The following is a 14,898-nucleotide window of genomic DNA, read 5'->3' as shown; positions in this document are numbered from 1 at the left end:
ATTCTTCTTGGTACAGTCATAATATGTCTAGGAACATAAATAAAACTCAGGATCGACGGCATCGACGGTAGGAGAGCCGTAGCTTAATTGGATAAAGCACTCAGGCCGCGATTGCCAGAGAGTCGCAGGTTCAATCCTGTCAGTTCCGAAAAAAAAAATTATATGCATTTTAAATTTATAAAATTGATAATTCCTCCAAGTGCGGGTAAAAACACTTATAAAAATTATAAAAAAAACTCAGTTAGTAATAACAATATGTATTAGCTAGGTAGCTTGACTTCAACTGACTTTGTAATACAATATTTTAACATACCCACTTGCTGTGTGCTTTACTGTTGGCATTTAGAGCTCGGTAGTAGTAGAATTTTTTGTAACTGAACTCGTCCGTGGAAGTTCAACCGCCATGTTTAGTTCTGCCACCACTATCTACTTGGTCAGACTTTAAAAATGATATAATCTCTACACTTCTCTGTCTGACGGGTTAACTAGACTATGTATTAAGATAAAATACATTACATATTGTTGACTCGAACAATAGAATATCTCAAGCAATCGTTTATAGGCTTTGGGTTTTTTCTTAACATCAGGTGGGCTATCTAGTTAGTCAGTTTAAAAAACTGAAATAATTTCTACACTTCTCTGTTTGACGGGTTAACTAGACTATGTATTAAGATAAAATACATTACATATTTTTGAATCGAACAATAGGATATCTTAAGCAGTCGTAAACAACGAAGCGTTTCAAACACCATGATATCAACAAGCAAGAAAAAAACCTCCATTCACCTCGTAATTGTTATGAGTAAAAACGGAGACAATGCCTTGTTATGGACATATGTTGTATGTTGTTCTATAGTAAACTGATAGTTTATTTTTTACAGCCGTCCCACCCACCATTGACGTCAATCGGCCGGTTTGATGATTGTCGTATCGATGTGTGCGTGTTCGTGTATGCGTGTGTGCGTGCAGGGTCGCAGGGCTTGCATAACGGTTAATGATGGCTTATTTCGTGTAGTATAACTTATAAGCTTCTACATACATGACAAATTTGATCTGCAACTTAGGTTCGCTAAGCTATACGTGTGATTCACATTACTGATAGTTGACGAATCGGGGCATTCTACTTACGACAAAATATATGCAAATAAAAGTTTAAAGATGCCCTGCCTGTCGACATCTTATACTAGCTTATGCCCGCGGCTTCGCTCACGTTGAGTTCAATTTTGGATTTGGTGAATTTTAACTACAAATGTCTTTCTTTACTTTTAATCGAAAACCTAAAATCAAAGTTTCATGGAATTACCTTGAAAAATAAATTGATAAATGAAGGATTTTATACAAGCTTTTATCCCCCATTTAACCCTCTTAGGGTTGGAATTTTCAATAATCCTTTCTTAGTGGAGGCCTACAATGTAATAACAATCTGTATGCAAAATTTCAGCCTAATCCGTCAAGTGGTTAGAGTTGTGCGTTGATAGATCAGTCAGTCAGTCAGTCAGTCAGTCAGTCACCTTTGCCTTTTACATATATAAATGAACAGGCTTCTTTTAATTTAGGAAAAGTGTAGTGTAGGTATTGGTGATGGTATCAAAATATTGTTTTAAAATTTGTGATACATAACAAATTGTAAGTAGAAGTTAATTTTCGTTATAGGTTAAGTTTTACGTCCCAGAAGTAATAGTGAATTACTATTAAATATATAAGCCTTGTTCGCTCATTTGTTGGGTGGTTGGGAAGTAGCATCGTCTTAGTTACTGTACATATTGGCCCGACTTAGCACACGACTCAGTTATTTTTATTCCATTAACTTGGCATCTGACATGTACGCAGTTTGCTCATCTGTCATCATCATCAGAAGCTTTAGCAAAGTTTCTCTCCTGGATACTGGATGAATCGCTTAAAGGAGAAAGTGATATATAGTTCAGATGGGATTTCCAATAGATTTTCGATATTATACTATTTTAGTGATGAGGATAATTGCATTTTAATGGTAAACATTTGCGGTTTAGCGGTATTCTTAGTTTTAGGTATGCTACGGTACAGGTTTGGTATTGTATACGTGATAGAATGCAGCTACGTCACGATTAATGTCATTAAACCTGTCCCCCAAAAGCTTTACCTCATGTTATGTAAGCTTGACGTCATAGGAAATTGTTTTGTTTTAAATAACCTTTCTTGGAATCTAGTGATTTGTTTATCCATGTTTTTCTAACAAAGAGGATTGTACTGGACACTTGCACTTTTGCCACAACATTGTTTGGAGGATCATACTCCTATTTAATAACTTTTTAACAGATGCTAATCGGTAGACAACTGTCACCCTATACAACCGCCGCGCCGCTGTCAAATAGTACGTTTCATTTTGCCTAGTAAGGTACTAGGTAGAAGGAATGTAGGAATATCATTCATTAATTAGTCCAAAATTATTAAATTTTATTAAAACCAGCAAGTGGTTCCTAGGGTGATACCTAGGCCTTTTGTCATCGTCGGTCTCAAACGAACTCAGAAAAGTGTACTAACAGATGACTACCTACGTCATTGAATTGTGGTTGCATGTGGCGGTTTGCAGACGGTTTGACTAAGTATTACTGACTATAACTGGTATATGATCTGAGTCCAGCTTTCTCACCAGTTCTAACATCAGTTTTAAGCACCTTCTTATCCTCTTTTTTACAGCACTAGTGATAAAACTGTCGTAGAATTATAGCTCGTTTTCTTGTAAAGCTTAAAGCAAGGTACCTGTTTTGCAACTTAAAAAAATTAGAAATCAACATTTCCAATCGACCCCTGTACTAAGAAAGTCAGTGTCTTCCCGTATATTTAAAAAGTTAAAATAATACCAAGTACAACTTAACAAATGAAAATTGTTAATGTAATATCACAGTGCATAGAATGGGTTAAATAATTCGACGCCTTTGATATCGTGGTGAAATAGCCTAGACAGTGTGGCCTCGAGACATTATATCGGACCCGTAAGGTTCCTTTTTACCCCACACCACCCCGCACTAATGCCGCCATAAAATTTGCTCTCTGTGTATTCGTCGGACCTCTATCATTTTGTTTTGGTGCAGTAGTGATAACAAAATTGCTCACGAAACTTAGAACTCCAATTTATGTGAGAAATATTTTTAAAAGGATGCATTTAAATGTTTAAAAGAGTTGTCAGCCCTAGCGAGGATTGAGCAAGTGTCAAATCACTCGGCACAAGCGTGTTGCAGTTAGTGGTAAAACAGGATGGAGTTCAACTACATAAAATTGATTCCAATTTCCAGTTACACCACGCTCTCGCTGATGCTATCAATTATCATTAGGGCTGAGTAAGTACCTAAGCCAATTGCCTCGTTGGTATAGTGGTTAATATTTTTAATTCAGGAGCGCGAGATCCTAGGTTCGATGACCAGGTTGAGTCAAATCGTGTAAGGTATAGGATATAGGAGGATTCTCTTAAACATCTCGTAGTACTGGAGCAATAGAATAGAAAAACTTTATTGCAACACAACACAATGGGAAAAATACAAAGAAAATGAAAAGGAGTTATGTAATTGCCGTGTGTTACCAATCGTTCGTAACTATTACTAAAATGTGAGAACCGCCAGCCCGCATTGGAGCAGCGTGGTGGGTTTTTACTCTAAAACCATACCGAATATCTATGGGAGAAGCCGTGTACGCAAGTTTTATATGTCTGTGGATGATGATCATTATACAGTATTTGAAGCATATATTTTGCTTTATTTAATCAATAACTTTTGTCCTTTTGAAGAGCTTGACTAGCAAATAGAGTTCTTCTAAATTTCTAATGTCGATAGTCCTAGAGTTCTTATGTCAACTGAAACTTAAATAACAAATTATCAATTAATTCAAGTATGATATGAATAGTCAAAATAGGAAAGGTTTTCAATGTAATGTTGACATCATCTTAAATGTAGCATAATATTCATATGACATGCGTTTGCAATAGTTTCCACACACCGCATACCTCTCTGCCTCAAAGACACTGCCACTCCATTTCGGATTGATGGGCTAAAACGAAGAATTATCGCATGTAACTGATTACAACATTTACAACCGCGAATGACGGCTTAATATGCTCGCCACATTTCGTTTATAAAGCATACTTTAATAAGGTTTAATCCTTATAAAAGTATGCTTTATAAAAGAATTTTGAAAAGAAAAAATGAAGTAATTGTACAAAAAAATCATGTTTAATTTACCGTCTGTGACCTGAATAAAATACGTCGCTCGCATTTCGTTTCCTTTGTGCGTTGAATGACTGTGCATGCAGTCATGTTTTATGTCCCACATAATACGTTATTTGCTATTTCTGGTCGTAATTCAAGTAGGCCTACACTAAACCGCTTTTGACACAAACTCGTCTGCTTGTCGTGACTCTACCATCTGCAATGGTTCAGAAGGATAGATTCTACCGAGAACAAGCCAGCGAGAAACTCAGCCATTGCTCTTAAAAACCAGCAATAGTTATCTTTGGAGAGCGGAGCTGACTAATTCCAAGCAACGATTCTATTAAATTGAAAGTAGCAACTAAATTCATTAATTATATATTATAATATGTATGGTATGTTTTGTGTATTGATCCACCGAAAAACTAAGAAAGCCTGCAAATACTGTTAAAAATTATTAATTATAAAATCATTGAATTAATTAGTGCCTTACATAAAGTAATAATAATAGAAGAAAAATGACATAAAAAATTACAATTATTATATTAGTAAAAAAAGAAAATAAGGTGCAGGATATTTAAATAATACCTAAAAAGTGAGACAGGTTTTGGTTAGGTGTTACTTCTGTCAATTCATTTTTACAATCGATGATAAAATTTTCTGCAGATCCTTGATCGTATGTATTTTATATGTGTATTTTTAAATTAATTATTTGAGTATTTTGCAGTATATTAAATATTGACAATGTATATTTTTATGTATAATTTTTATATTTTGTGTACAATGAAATTGTATTTATTCATCGATTGTAATTATGTTGGTCTTTCGTACAGGTCGCTCAGGACTCAATTCCCTGATTATAATATCAAATAAATTGAAGGATACGAATTAAAAAGTTAAATTGCTTGTTCCAGGTGTTAAACGCTGATTGAGGGCGTTGACTCTTGAGCGATCTGCGGCGGGACCCTGGACTCAGCTTCTGGAACACTGGACGTCACTTCTTTTAGAACTCTTAGGTTCTGTGCTGAAACGGACTATCCTAGGACGGCCTTAATGCATGCAGCTCTTATATTACCATGTATTATGGCTATGAATAAATACGGCTTTACTCATGTATATATAAGTCGGTGTTTATTTATAATTAGCTAATTATTTCTATTCGTATTTATTCATAACTAGCTGACCTACCTGCAACTATGACTCTACTACTGCGTAGTTACTAAGTATTTTCAGTTTCCCGGGATATAAAGCCAGATTACTACTTGTAAAGTCATGTCGGTAAAAGTCGCGTCTCTTTGTTAACTTACCCGATTTTTTTTTAACACGGCAATTTTTGTATTTCCTGTGCCGTGCTTCTCATACATAAACAGCAGTGGCGTGCACTCGGTTTCTTACCAGGGTATGCATACAGCAGGAAAAGTGCATAAAACGACAAAAATTCTCCTCTTATATCAGTTATATATAAATTTTTGGGTAGGCAGAGCTTTTGTGTTTGTATGAAGTGCACGCCACTGATAATCAGTTACCTTTTCTATGTGCAATCTCTAAACAAAGTAATATAAGCAGCTATATTTAGTTTTTAATAGTATTCATTTGACTATTCTAGATTTGGTATCATAATATATTATTAAGTGATATATAAAATATTGTTTATGATTTGATATTATACTTTATTCGATATTTGAAATGAAGACTAATATAATGTTTTATAATATTGTTAAGAAACTTTTTCTTAATCTTACTTTTGCGAAATTGTTTTAACAATGAATCTATTAAAATTTCGGATAAAATTCTACTGAAAATTCTTCTTAAGAACTATTCTCAGTAGATTTAAAATTATTTCATGTGATTCTTGTTACTTTATTGGGTAGTGTAGGGGAATAAAAAAAATAACACACCATGTTATAATGCTATAAATAGTAGGTATGTTAGTTAAATCATTATGGATATGAGGAATACGTTAATCAATTCCATTTCAGATTGCATTTCTCATATTAATTGGTATTATAATTACCTATTTACTTTGTTTATGAATTTTAAAAAGCTAATGATTGACGCCATTCTGCTTTATGCAAAAAAGTTATAAATATTAAATACGTAATGGCAGTAACGTGCATAAAGTGTATCTACAGGGTACGCAGATGATATAAAATAAAGAAAATCTCCAGTACGAGTTATAAAAAGAATAGGCATTGTAAGAGTTATAAAAAGTCTTGCCGTTTTTATAACTTTTCTTACTTTTTAAAAGATTTTCTTCATTTAATATCACATGCATACCCTGTGCATACCATACCATCTATGCACACCACTGCGTAATGGATAAATGCTACTACTGAGTTCAAAAGATAGGTTTATTATAAGTAAGGGAATAATCCTTATAAATAAGTCAATAATAGATGTATTCGTAAATAAAATAAAAATTGCCGCTCAAAGAATTTCGAAACGCTACAAATAGATAGAAAACCTACGATAAATAAGTTGACAGACATATAACTTGTCTTCTTAAAGGTTTCTTTGTATCTATTAAAAGTAAGCATTGGTACACAATGCCACGTAATTTTTCTATTTGAAATTTTTCTATTTAAAATAGAAAAAATTACCCTATGTAAAAGTTTACCTATTTAAAATGACGCTTTATGAGAATTGCTTTAAACTGCCAAATATGAGGCCGCCACTTTGAATAGGATTTTCATTAGATCTTCCGTCCTTGGACCTAGCTTCACCCCTGTAAGAGTAGATCTTAGAAAGTTTTTAAAACAAAATCTTAGAAAGCTTTGGTTTTTTTCTAAAAGAAATCCACCTTCCTCATTTTAATGTCACTAGTTTTGAAAACATGGGACTTTCTCACAGACCTTCTACCCTTTTGAGGATAGATTGCAGAATTTAAGAGTACCTAGACTCTTAATGTTACTACATATGTTCCATGTATCCTCTACCTGTCAATATCAGTCAAGCTGTATCAGACCTAATACCAAACAGGCCAAAACAAATAGACATCCAAACAAAAATTTAAAAGAAGTTTTTTGTCGTAATATGTATTCGGCAAAATGGTGCTATTTAAAGATTACAAACCTACCTATATTGGATTTGTCTGTAAAGATAGAACTATTGAATAAAATTCTTAGATTTAAAAGATAAGATTAAAGACAATAATTAGAATTACATCAAATTAATATATGCATACGTCAATTCTTATCTTTGTATTAATTTAGTAAATTTAATTAATTCAGTATATTTTAATCTGCGAGTTTTCGTATTGCTTACCATAATAATCGTATTAATGTGGAACATTCCTTTATTATAATTAAACATTTAATTAAGTATATTTTTATTCGCATTTGAATAACAGAATAGTAACATATCATTAATATTATAGAGATAATTATTTTTTACTATAGATTTTCTTTACTTTTTCTATAATTTTAACGGATTTAATTCGGTGTGCTATTCCACCAGTTCGAAATTATTCAGTATTATTGAAATAAAATATTCTTTCCAAAAAAAATCAAACTTTTTAAAATGTTTTTAATATTACTCTTATATTTATTTAGTGACACAGTATTATTTTAAATGTAAATTATGGCAATAATACCTATACCAAAATGTTATCTTGCCTAGGTTAAATTAAACCTGTTTTAGGTTAAGTGTAAGAATAGCCTCATATTTATTAAAGTTAATTTTTACTGTTTAAAATATCTAATCGTGACTCTGTAATCGCCGTAATGAGTTTGACGTCATAGTTTAATGAAATACCTACGTCGCAGGATTGTATTATTATTAGAGTTAGTATGTTATCATGGAATACTTTGTAGGTAATGTTTTGTTAATTAATTGTTGAATATAAATGCACACGTGTTTAAAAGGATATTTTAATTGGCTTATGATCGAATATCGGAAAATCAAATCAAAAGGTAAAATTGTGTTTATTCAAGTGATCAATACTACCATTAAGCCTTTATTATACAGAGTTTCTTCAATAACCATCTTATAATTGTTGGTTTAACAAATATATTGAGTATTGTTATTTTATTTTGGATTGTAAAAGGATATGTATCATTCCAGTGCTTAGTAAGTAGCTATGAAAGTGGATATTAAATTAGCATTCTATGCGATGAATAAATTTTATTAATCGTTATAAATGTTTTATTTATTTAGTGCCTACTGAAATTGCGTTACATATAATGATAAACAATCAACGCCCACGTCAAATATATTGAATGCACTTATAAAGTACGTACATTCATGAGACTCGGCGGGGTTGTACTGAAATACATAACGCCTTTGGGCTGTAATGTGTTTTGTATTAAGAAAAACCCTGCATGCAATGAAAATACTGTTCATTCTGATATTGCTATCTGGCTTCTTCGTTGAAGGCATCCTCCTCCCTTTCTCAGGTGCTTTATAAATTATACAGTACAAAGCCACTATTACGCCATTAGCCACGAAAATAGCACTAAGTCAGGCTACTTAATATCGAAATATACAAACTTCTTTCTTCTTTCTGATTGATGTGGATTACTGTAGAAAATTATTAAGTTTGGAGTCCATTGTATTCTATGCTTAAATCTAAGTGTTAGTTAGCAACCAGTTTAAGCAGTGTTTAATTAACAAGCCAAGTAACAAGAATTTAGATCCAGAGATCAAGTTTAGTTGTTTTTTTTGTTCTTTTATAAGCGGCTCTGTGCGTATCACCAGTGATGACTTATGGCTCTAAAACGTGGTCACTGTGTGGGTCTCATAAGAAGGCTCAGTCACTCAGCGGGTGATGGAGAGAGCTCGGAGTTTATGTACGTGAGCAAATCAGGAATGAAGAGATCCCTATAAGAACCAGAGCTACCGACATAGGTCAACGAGTCGCAAAACTGAAGTGGAAGTGAAACAGAGTTTCTTGCCGGCTTCTTCTCGGTAGATTCTGCCTTCCGAACCGGTGGTAGTGTCACTACAAACAGACATACTTGACGTTTCAAAAGTGCTTATATTGGGCCTACTTGAAATAAATGAATTTTAAATTTTTGAATTTGACAAGCTGGGAAGATGAAATCAAACGACTCGCAGGGAGCCGCTTGACCCAAAATCGTCGAGTTTTTTTTATCATACGTGTAATCCTTTATATTATAATAGGATTTTTCTATAAGCTCACTTTTTATACAAACTTTGTACTTATTGAGAGACATCTTAATGATTTCATCTGGTAATTTGTTATAAAATTATTGTTACAGTACACTTTCTTTTTAAAATTTGTTATATTTTTATTTACATAGCTAAATTAAATTTTCAAAAATTATTGATTATGCACCATCATCATTTTCTTCTTTAATTTTGTCAAGCAGTGGACGTCCATAGGTTGACGATGATATATCTCCTGTCTTGATTGCGTTTTTCTAAAATAAGGTGTTAATAGAAAAAACCCATTAAAGTTAATTTTATAGTAAATTTTCACATGTGTATATTTGCGGAGTAACTTCCAGCAGGCGTTCTTACTCTGAATATTGTTTTATTCTCATTACTTTATATTGGTAACGAAATAGATATTGCATGCAGTTGTATTCTAGCAAATAATAGGGCGAAAGAAGTTTCTAAACTTTGTATGCTTATCATATTTTAATTATTTATTCATTAAAATATTTATAAAAATCACCCTTAAATGACCGAAGTAGCGAACTATAACTAAATGTTATCAAGAAATAGTGTCTAAGATGCTGGCTGCCAAACGAATTTTTGGTCAGCTCGGTTAACGAAGGGTGGTCCCCCTTCGTTTACCGAGCTGACAACCTGAACCCTTTATGACAATTCTTTAAAAAGAGCTAAAACTCAGAAGGCTTAAATTTGAAACTATTTAAACTAATTAAGGTTTTCCTATTTACGTTTCTAGGCCTGCTCCGCACTGCGCACCCACCATTCATGAGGTCCTCTGTATGTGTGACGCAGCTAGGATGAAACACGTGTACAAACTATTGTATTCTGTAAAAGCTATTCTAATATTAAATTATATCAAAGATGTAGTGAAGGCCACGTGATAAAGTTAAATTTCAATTTGGAACTGAAAGTGACAGTTTTTGTATCTCTGTATGATTTATTAACTGTTGTTGTCTGAAACTTTGTTGAATTACTGTTTTACTAAGGAAGTAGGCCAAGGTAAATCAAGGCCATCTATGGAGTACAGAAGTCTTACATAGATGATCCGAGGGTGATCTTTGGAGGTTTTGTTATAAAATTTAGGTATAATAATGATTAATATTTTGAAATCCAGTTTTATTCATTTAGTTATTCAAATAACTTTATTGCGTTTAAACGGGCAAAAATAACAGGACAAAATAAACAATTAAAAAGCAAAAGGCGACCTTATCACTAATAGTGATCTCTTCCAGGCTACATTTTCGAACGGAGCCAGTGAGACACTTAAGAGGCGGGAGATAGCAAATAATACAAACATTACACACTAATTACTACATGTTAGATTGTATATAAAATAATAAAGATACACATAAAACATATCGATATATCCAAAATACATTCAAACTAGTAACAGCAAGGAAAAATAAAATAAAAACAATTACAAATTTATAATAACAGTTTCATTAATTTGGAATTGACATTCCCTATTTTAATTATATTTTTAATTGCAGTGTTCTCCAAAATAGTAATAATTATGCATCAAGCATGGTTATATTGCATTTTACAGCCGAGGCGGTAATAGGCGCGTGATCTAAAACGCCTAATATCAGAATGTAAAATGCAATTTAACCATACTTGATGCATAATATAATACTAACAGGTATTTTAATCTTTAAAATTATATTAAACTATTAATATAACATGAATTTTCGAGTCTTTAACTCGTCGGAAAGAAGCCCGAATTCTGTACGTAAACGTATCCCGAGATTAAGAAGATTACTTTACACTGAAAGTTTCCAGACTGGGTAAATAAGATAAAAATATTATACATATTTTTTACTACTTTCTTCAAAGTTTATTTGTATGTATTAACTTACTTACTAAAATTATAATGACCCTCTTATAGTTTAAAGGTTAATTTTAAAATTCAGTACTTACAATGGTCTAACCCTCATGTTTATTTTTTTTCCTTTTACGTTTATGGTTGCCTGGAAGAGATCGCTATGTAGAGATAAGGCCCACAAAAAAGGGTAGGTCTCTGTTGTTTTTTTTTTGTTTTCATTCATTCACTTTACAATTCGATTTTCGTAAAAACTTAGTAGGGGCTACGCCCTACACCGGCACCTTAGAATTCGGACTTGTGGGTCACAGCCTTTTGTCGACGATTAAATGACTCTAATGTTTTTCTGTAGCTACGTATCCACCGTTATTTCAGATGTCAATCTTTGTCTTGCGATTCGGCATTATTAAATTATTGATACAAGTCTAACGAAGTCACATTCAATTCAGCACGGGGGGCGATCGAGCAATTTGTCAAAGATAAGCATTTATAGAAACCACTGATCCTATCAATTCCATTGGTGGCTCCATTGATATAAGAAACTACAGATATAATATTTAATTTTTTCTAATTAGAGACCAAGACTGAGACTTTAGTTATAATTAAATTAATGAAAAATACTACACGAGATGTTATGTATTAACATTAGTAGGTAAGTAATGAATCCGAATTCAACAAATGAGATGGAAGAGCAAGGATGACAAAATTCAAATGTTGCTAGATGCTCTCATGGTTGATATGAAATGAACGCCCATTTACAGCCCGAAGTTAATAACCAATCATATCCAAACTACTTCGGTTTTGAGGTCTTCTGAAAAGCCATCCTAAGCGATAGGCTAGAGTATAGGTATAGGAACTGGATAGCACTTAATATTAAATACATTCTTGATTTTAAAGCTTTTGGTGACATTACTTTTATTTGTAAACAACATTTTGCAGTTTTTGTAAATAGCACTTATGCACACTGTGCAAGAGTTAGGTATACTTACTGCTGTTTTCAATAATCTATCTATACATACCCTTCGATAGTTTATTATTTGACATAATACGGCCGTCTGTCTTAAATGGTGACAAATAAACTCTTCAAATACTTTTAGTGTTAGGGATTATGGAAATTGTGTAAGGTCAGAGTGTTAGGCATAAACAAATATGGGGTACGTGCCTCGAGGCTGGATCTTTTGCCTAAACATTTTCTCACGTGCAAACTGCAGCCTGCGCACTCTGGGCATAACCCTTTTCAACAGGGCTTGAGAGTACTTTGCGTCGCGATGTTATTTTTGGTGTTTTTAGAAGAACCTTAGTTATGTTATTCCTTAATTTTATCATTCAGTATATATCTTGGGTTCGGCTATCAATGGTTTGCCCATTTGAAAAACATGAAAGCCTGCAATAAGTTTAGCCATGTTGACTTATAATCGGATAATTTGAAATTGATGTTAAGAACGAATCCGGTTGACAGTGGACGGTGTCTGTTCCACTACACTCCTTAATTTATGGCTTTGTTTGTGACAGCACTGCTCAAATATTTCGCCAATGTCACGATATGTCCGGAGTCGACGTCAGGACGTTAACAGGTCTTTGGGAGTGGTCAAATTACTGTTGGATATGGTGGCGGGGAACTGTATAGCATGTAGGGCTGCCAACATTTTATAAACAAATAAGGTATGATTGAAGGTTCATTATAGAAAACATTTGTAACCACTTTTTTTTGTCCTTCCGCGGGTGTCATAAAATGCGACTAATGAAATATGAGTATAACGCAGAATGGGCGGCAGCGTCGCCTTTGTTATGCTTATACTACTACTTCTACTAGCACTACATTGTTGTAGGCTATTGATGATGAAGGAGCATTCATCATCATAACATCAACCGATTGACGTCCACTGCTGGACATAGGTCTTTTGTAGGCGTTCCAATCTCCACGATTCTGGGCCGTTTGTATCTAGCGGCTTCCCGCGACTCGCTTGATTTTGGGGGTCGACCAACAATGCGTTTACCGGTGCGGGGTTTCTACTCCAACACCTTGGAACGCCAACGGCCATCGGTTCTCCGAGCTATGTGCCTTGCCCATTGCCACTGCAGCTTCGCGACTCGTTGAGCTATGTCGGTAACTTTAGTTCCTCTACGGATCTCCTCATTTCTGATGTGATCACGTAGAGATTCTCCTAACATAGCTCTTTCCATCGCTCGCGAAGGAACATTAAAAAATATAAAGCTTAAAAATTTAGTTACTATTTTTATTTATCCATCCTAGCTTTCTACCGCTGCTTCACTTTTATCTACCCTTTGCTTACAGTTTTTCTAACCCCATAGGAGAATAGGGGTACTATATTCAGGATGATCCTATAGTCTTTTTTTTTGCACTCGTGCCAACGTGTATGAAAAATTTCAAGATGATCGTTTGATCAGCTGAGGCATGAAAGCAAAACAAACAAACAATCTCGCATTTTTTGTGGCTTGTTCTAACAAATACATTTTCTTCAACTAGTAAACCTGGTTCTATTAGGGGTATAAAAAACTTAAGGATTTTAAGAGTTATAAAAAGTCTACCCTTAATTATTTATATCCCGTACTGGAGATTTCTTCATTTTATATCATCTGCATACCCTGTGCATACCTTCTATGCACGCCACTGCTTACGACCAGGATAGAACAAAATCAGCACTTGATACAAGTCAAGCAACCAAATTATAACCCTACTAATATTATCAATGCGAAAGTTTGTATTTATGTATGTTTGTTACTCTTTCACGCAAAACTACTGGAACTATTTGACTGAATTTTGAAATGGAGATAGATTATACCCTGAATTCACACAAGGCTGCTTTTTATCCCAAGAAGATGTACGGTTCCCGAAGGATTCATAAAAAAACCAAAAAACCACGTACAAAGCCGCGGGAAAAAAAAACAATTTTTTTTATTTTTGTAATTATATGTTGCTTGGAATTAAAATAATTTCTTTATACTAAATGTGGCTACATACTATAAGGGATACTTGGGGGGGGGGGGACATTGACATTTCCAATAAAATGCACTCCATCCATACCTCATTACCTTAAATTAAAAAATAAAACCAGCAATATTTTTAAACGTTAGAGTACTTAATGTACTTTTGGGTTTAATTTTGCGGGAAAATCTTTAAAATGTTAAATCGTAATCCGAATAAAGTTTAATGTATTTACTCATACAAATTTTCAGTACAGTCTTCTACGTGTCATTTGTGTGGTTTAATTTTGCGGGAAAATCTTAAAAATGTTAAATCCTAATCCGAAAAAAGTTTAATGTATTTACTCATACAAATTTTCAGTAAAGTCTTCTACGTGTCATTTGTGTACCAAGGCAATTACCTTTATACCGTGAATTATTGCTAGACAATTGGCTATATCATTATTTAGAGGCCACCATTAGTGTTTGTGCCATCTCATAGAACTAATATGTACTTACGAAGTACATATTAGTTCCATGATTGTCCATGGAAATAATAAGTGGTAAGATTTGACGTAATTCCATGGTATTATTTAGTGTTGCTATCTTGGCAAAAGCAAATTTTATATACACACATAATTACATTATTTAAAAAATACATTTATTATAGTAGACGTAATGAATGGATGGCCTCTAGATAACAGCTGTAGGTGAGGTTTCTCCTTTTACACCATTTTGTAAGTTGTGTCAATTTAGTATTTTTGAGGGCAGAATATTTTTATTTGATCACAATCATTTGAACGGTTCACATCAAATATATTATATAAATTGATGTTTGAA

At 33.4% G+C, this 14,898-nt stretch overlaps 1 protein-coding gene across 1 annotated transcript in view; it reads left to right on the top strand.

The window, feature by feature from the left end:
* Positions 1 to 6,605, top strand: part of LOC120631527 — a 49,818-nt gene extending 43,213 nt beyond the window's left edge. Inside the window, exon 3 of the mRNA XM_039901148.1 lies at positions 5,093 to 6,605. Within this exon, the coding sequence (XP_039757082.1) occupies positions 5,093 to 5,110 (18 nt within the window). The 3' untranslated portion in view covers positions 5,111 to 6,605. The remainder of the gene's footprint in view (positions 1 to 5,092) is intronic.
* The last annotated feature ends 8,293 nt before the right edge of the window (positions 6,606 to 14,898 follow it).

The sequence above is a fragment of the Pararge aegeria genome, chromosome 18 (assembly GCF_905163445.1).
Source record: "Pararge aegeria chromosome 18, ilParAegt1.1, whole genome shotgun sequence".
NCBI lineage: Eukaryota > Metazoa > Arthropoda > Insecta > Lepidoptera > Nymphalidae > Pararge > Pararge aegeria.
Note: the sequence above shows the minus strand (reverse complement) of the source record. Positions and strands in the feature narration are given on the sequence as shown.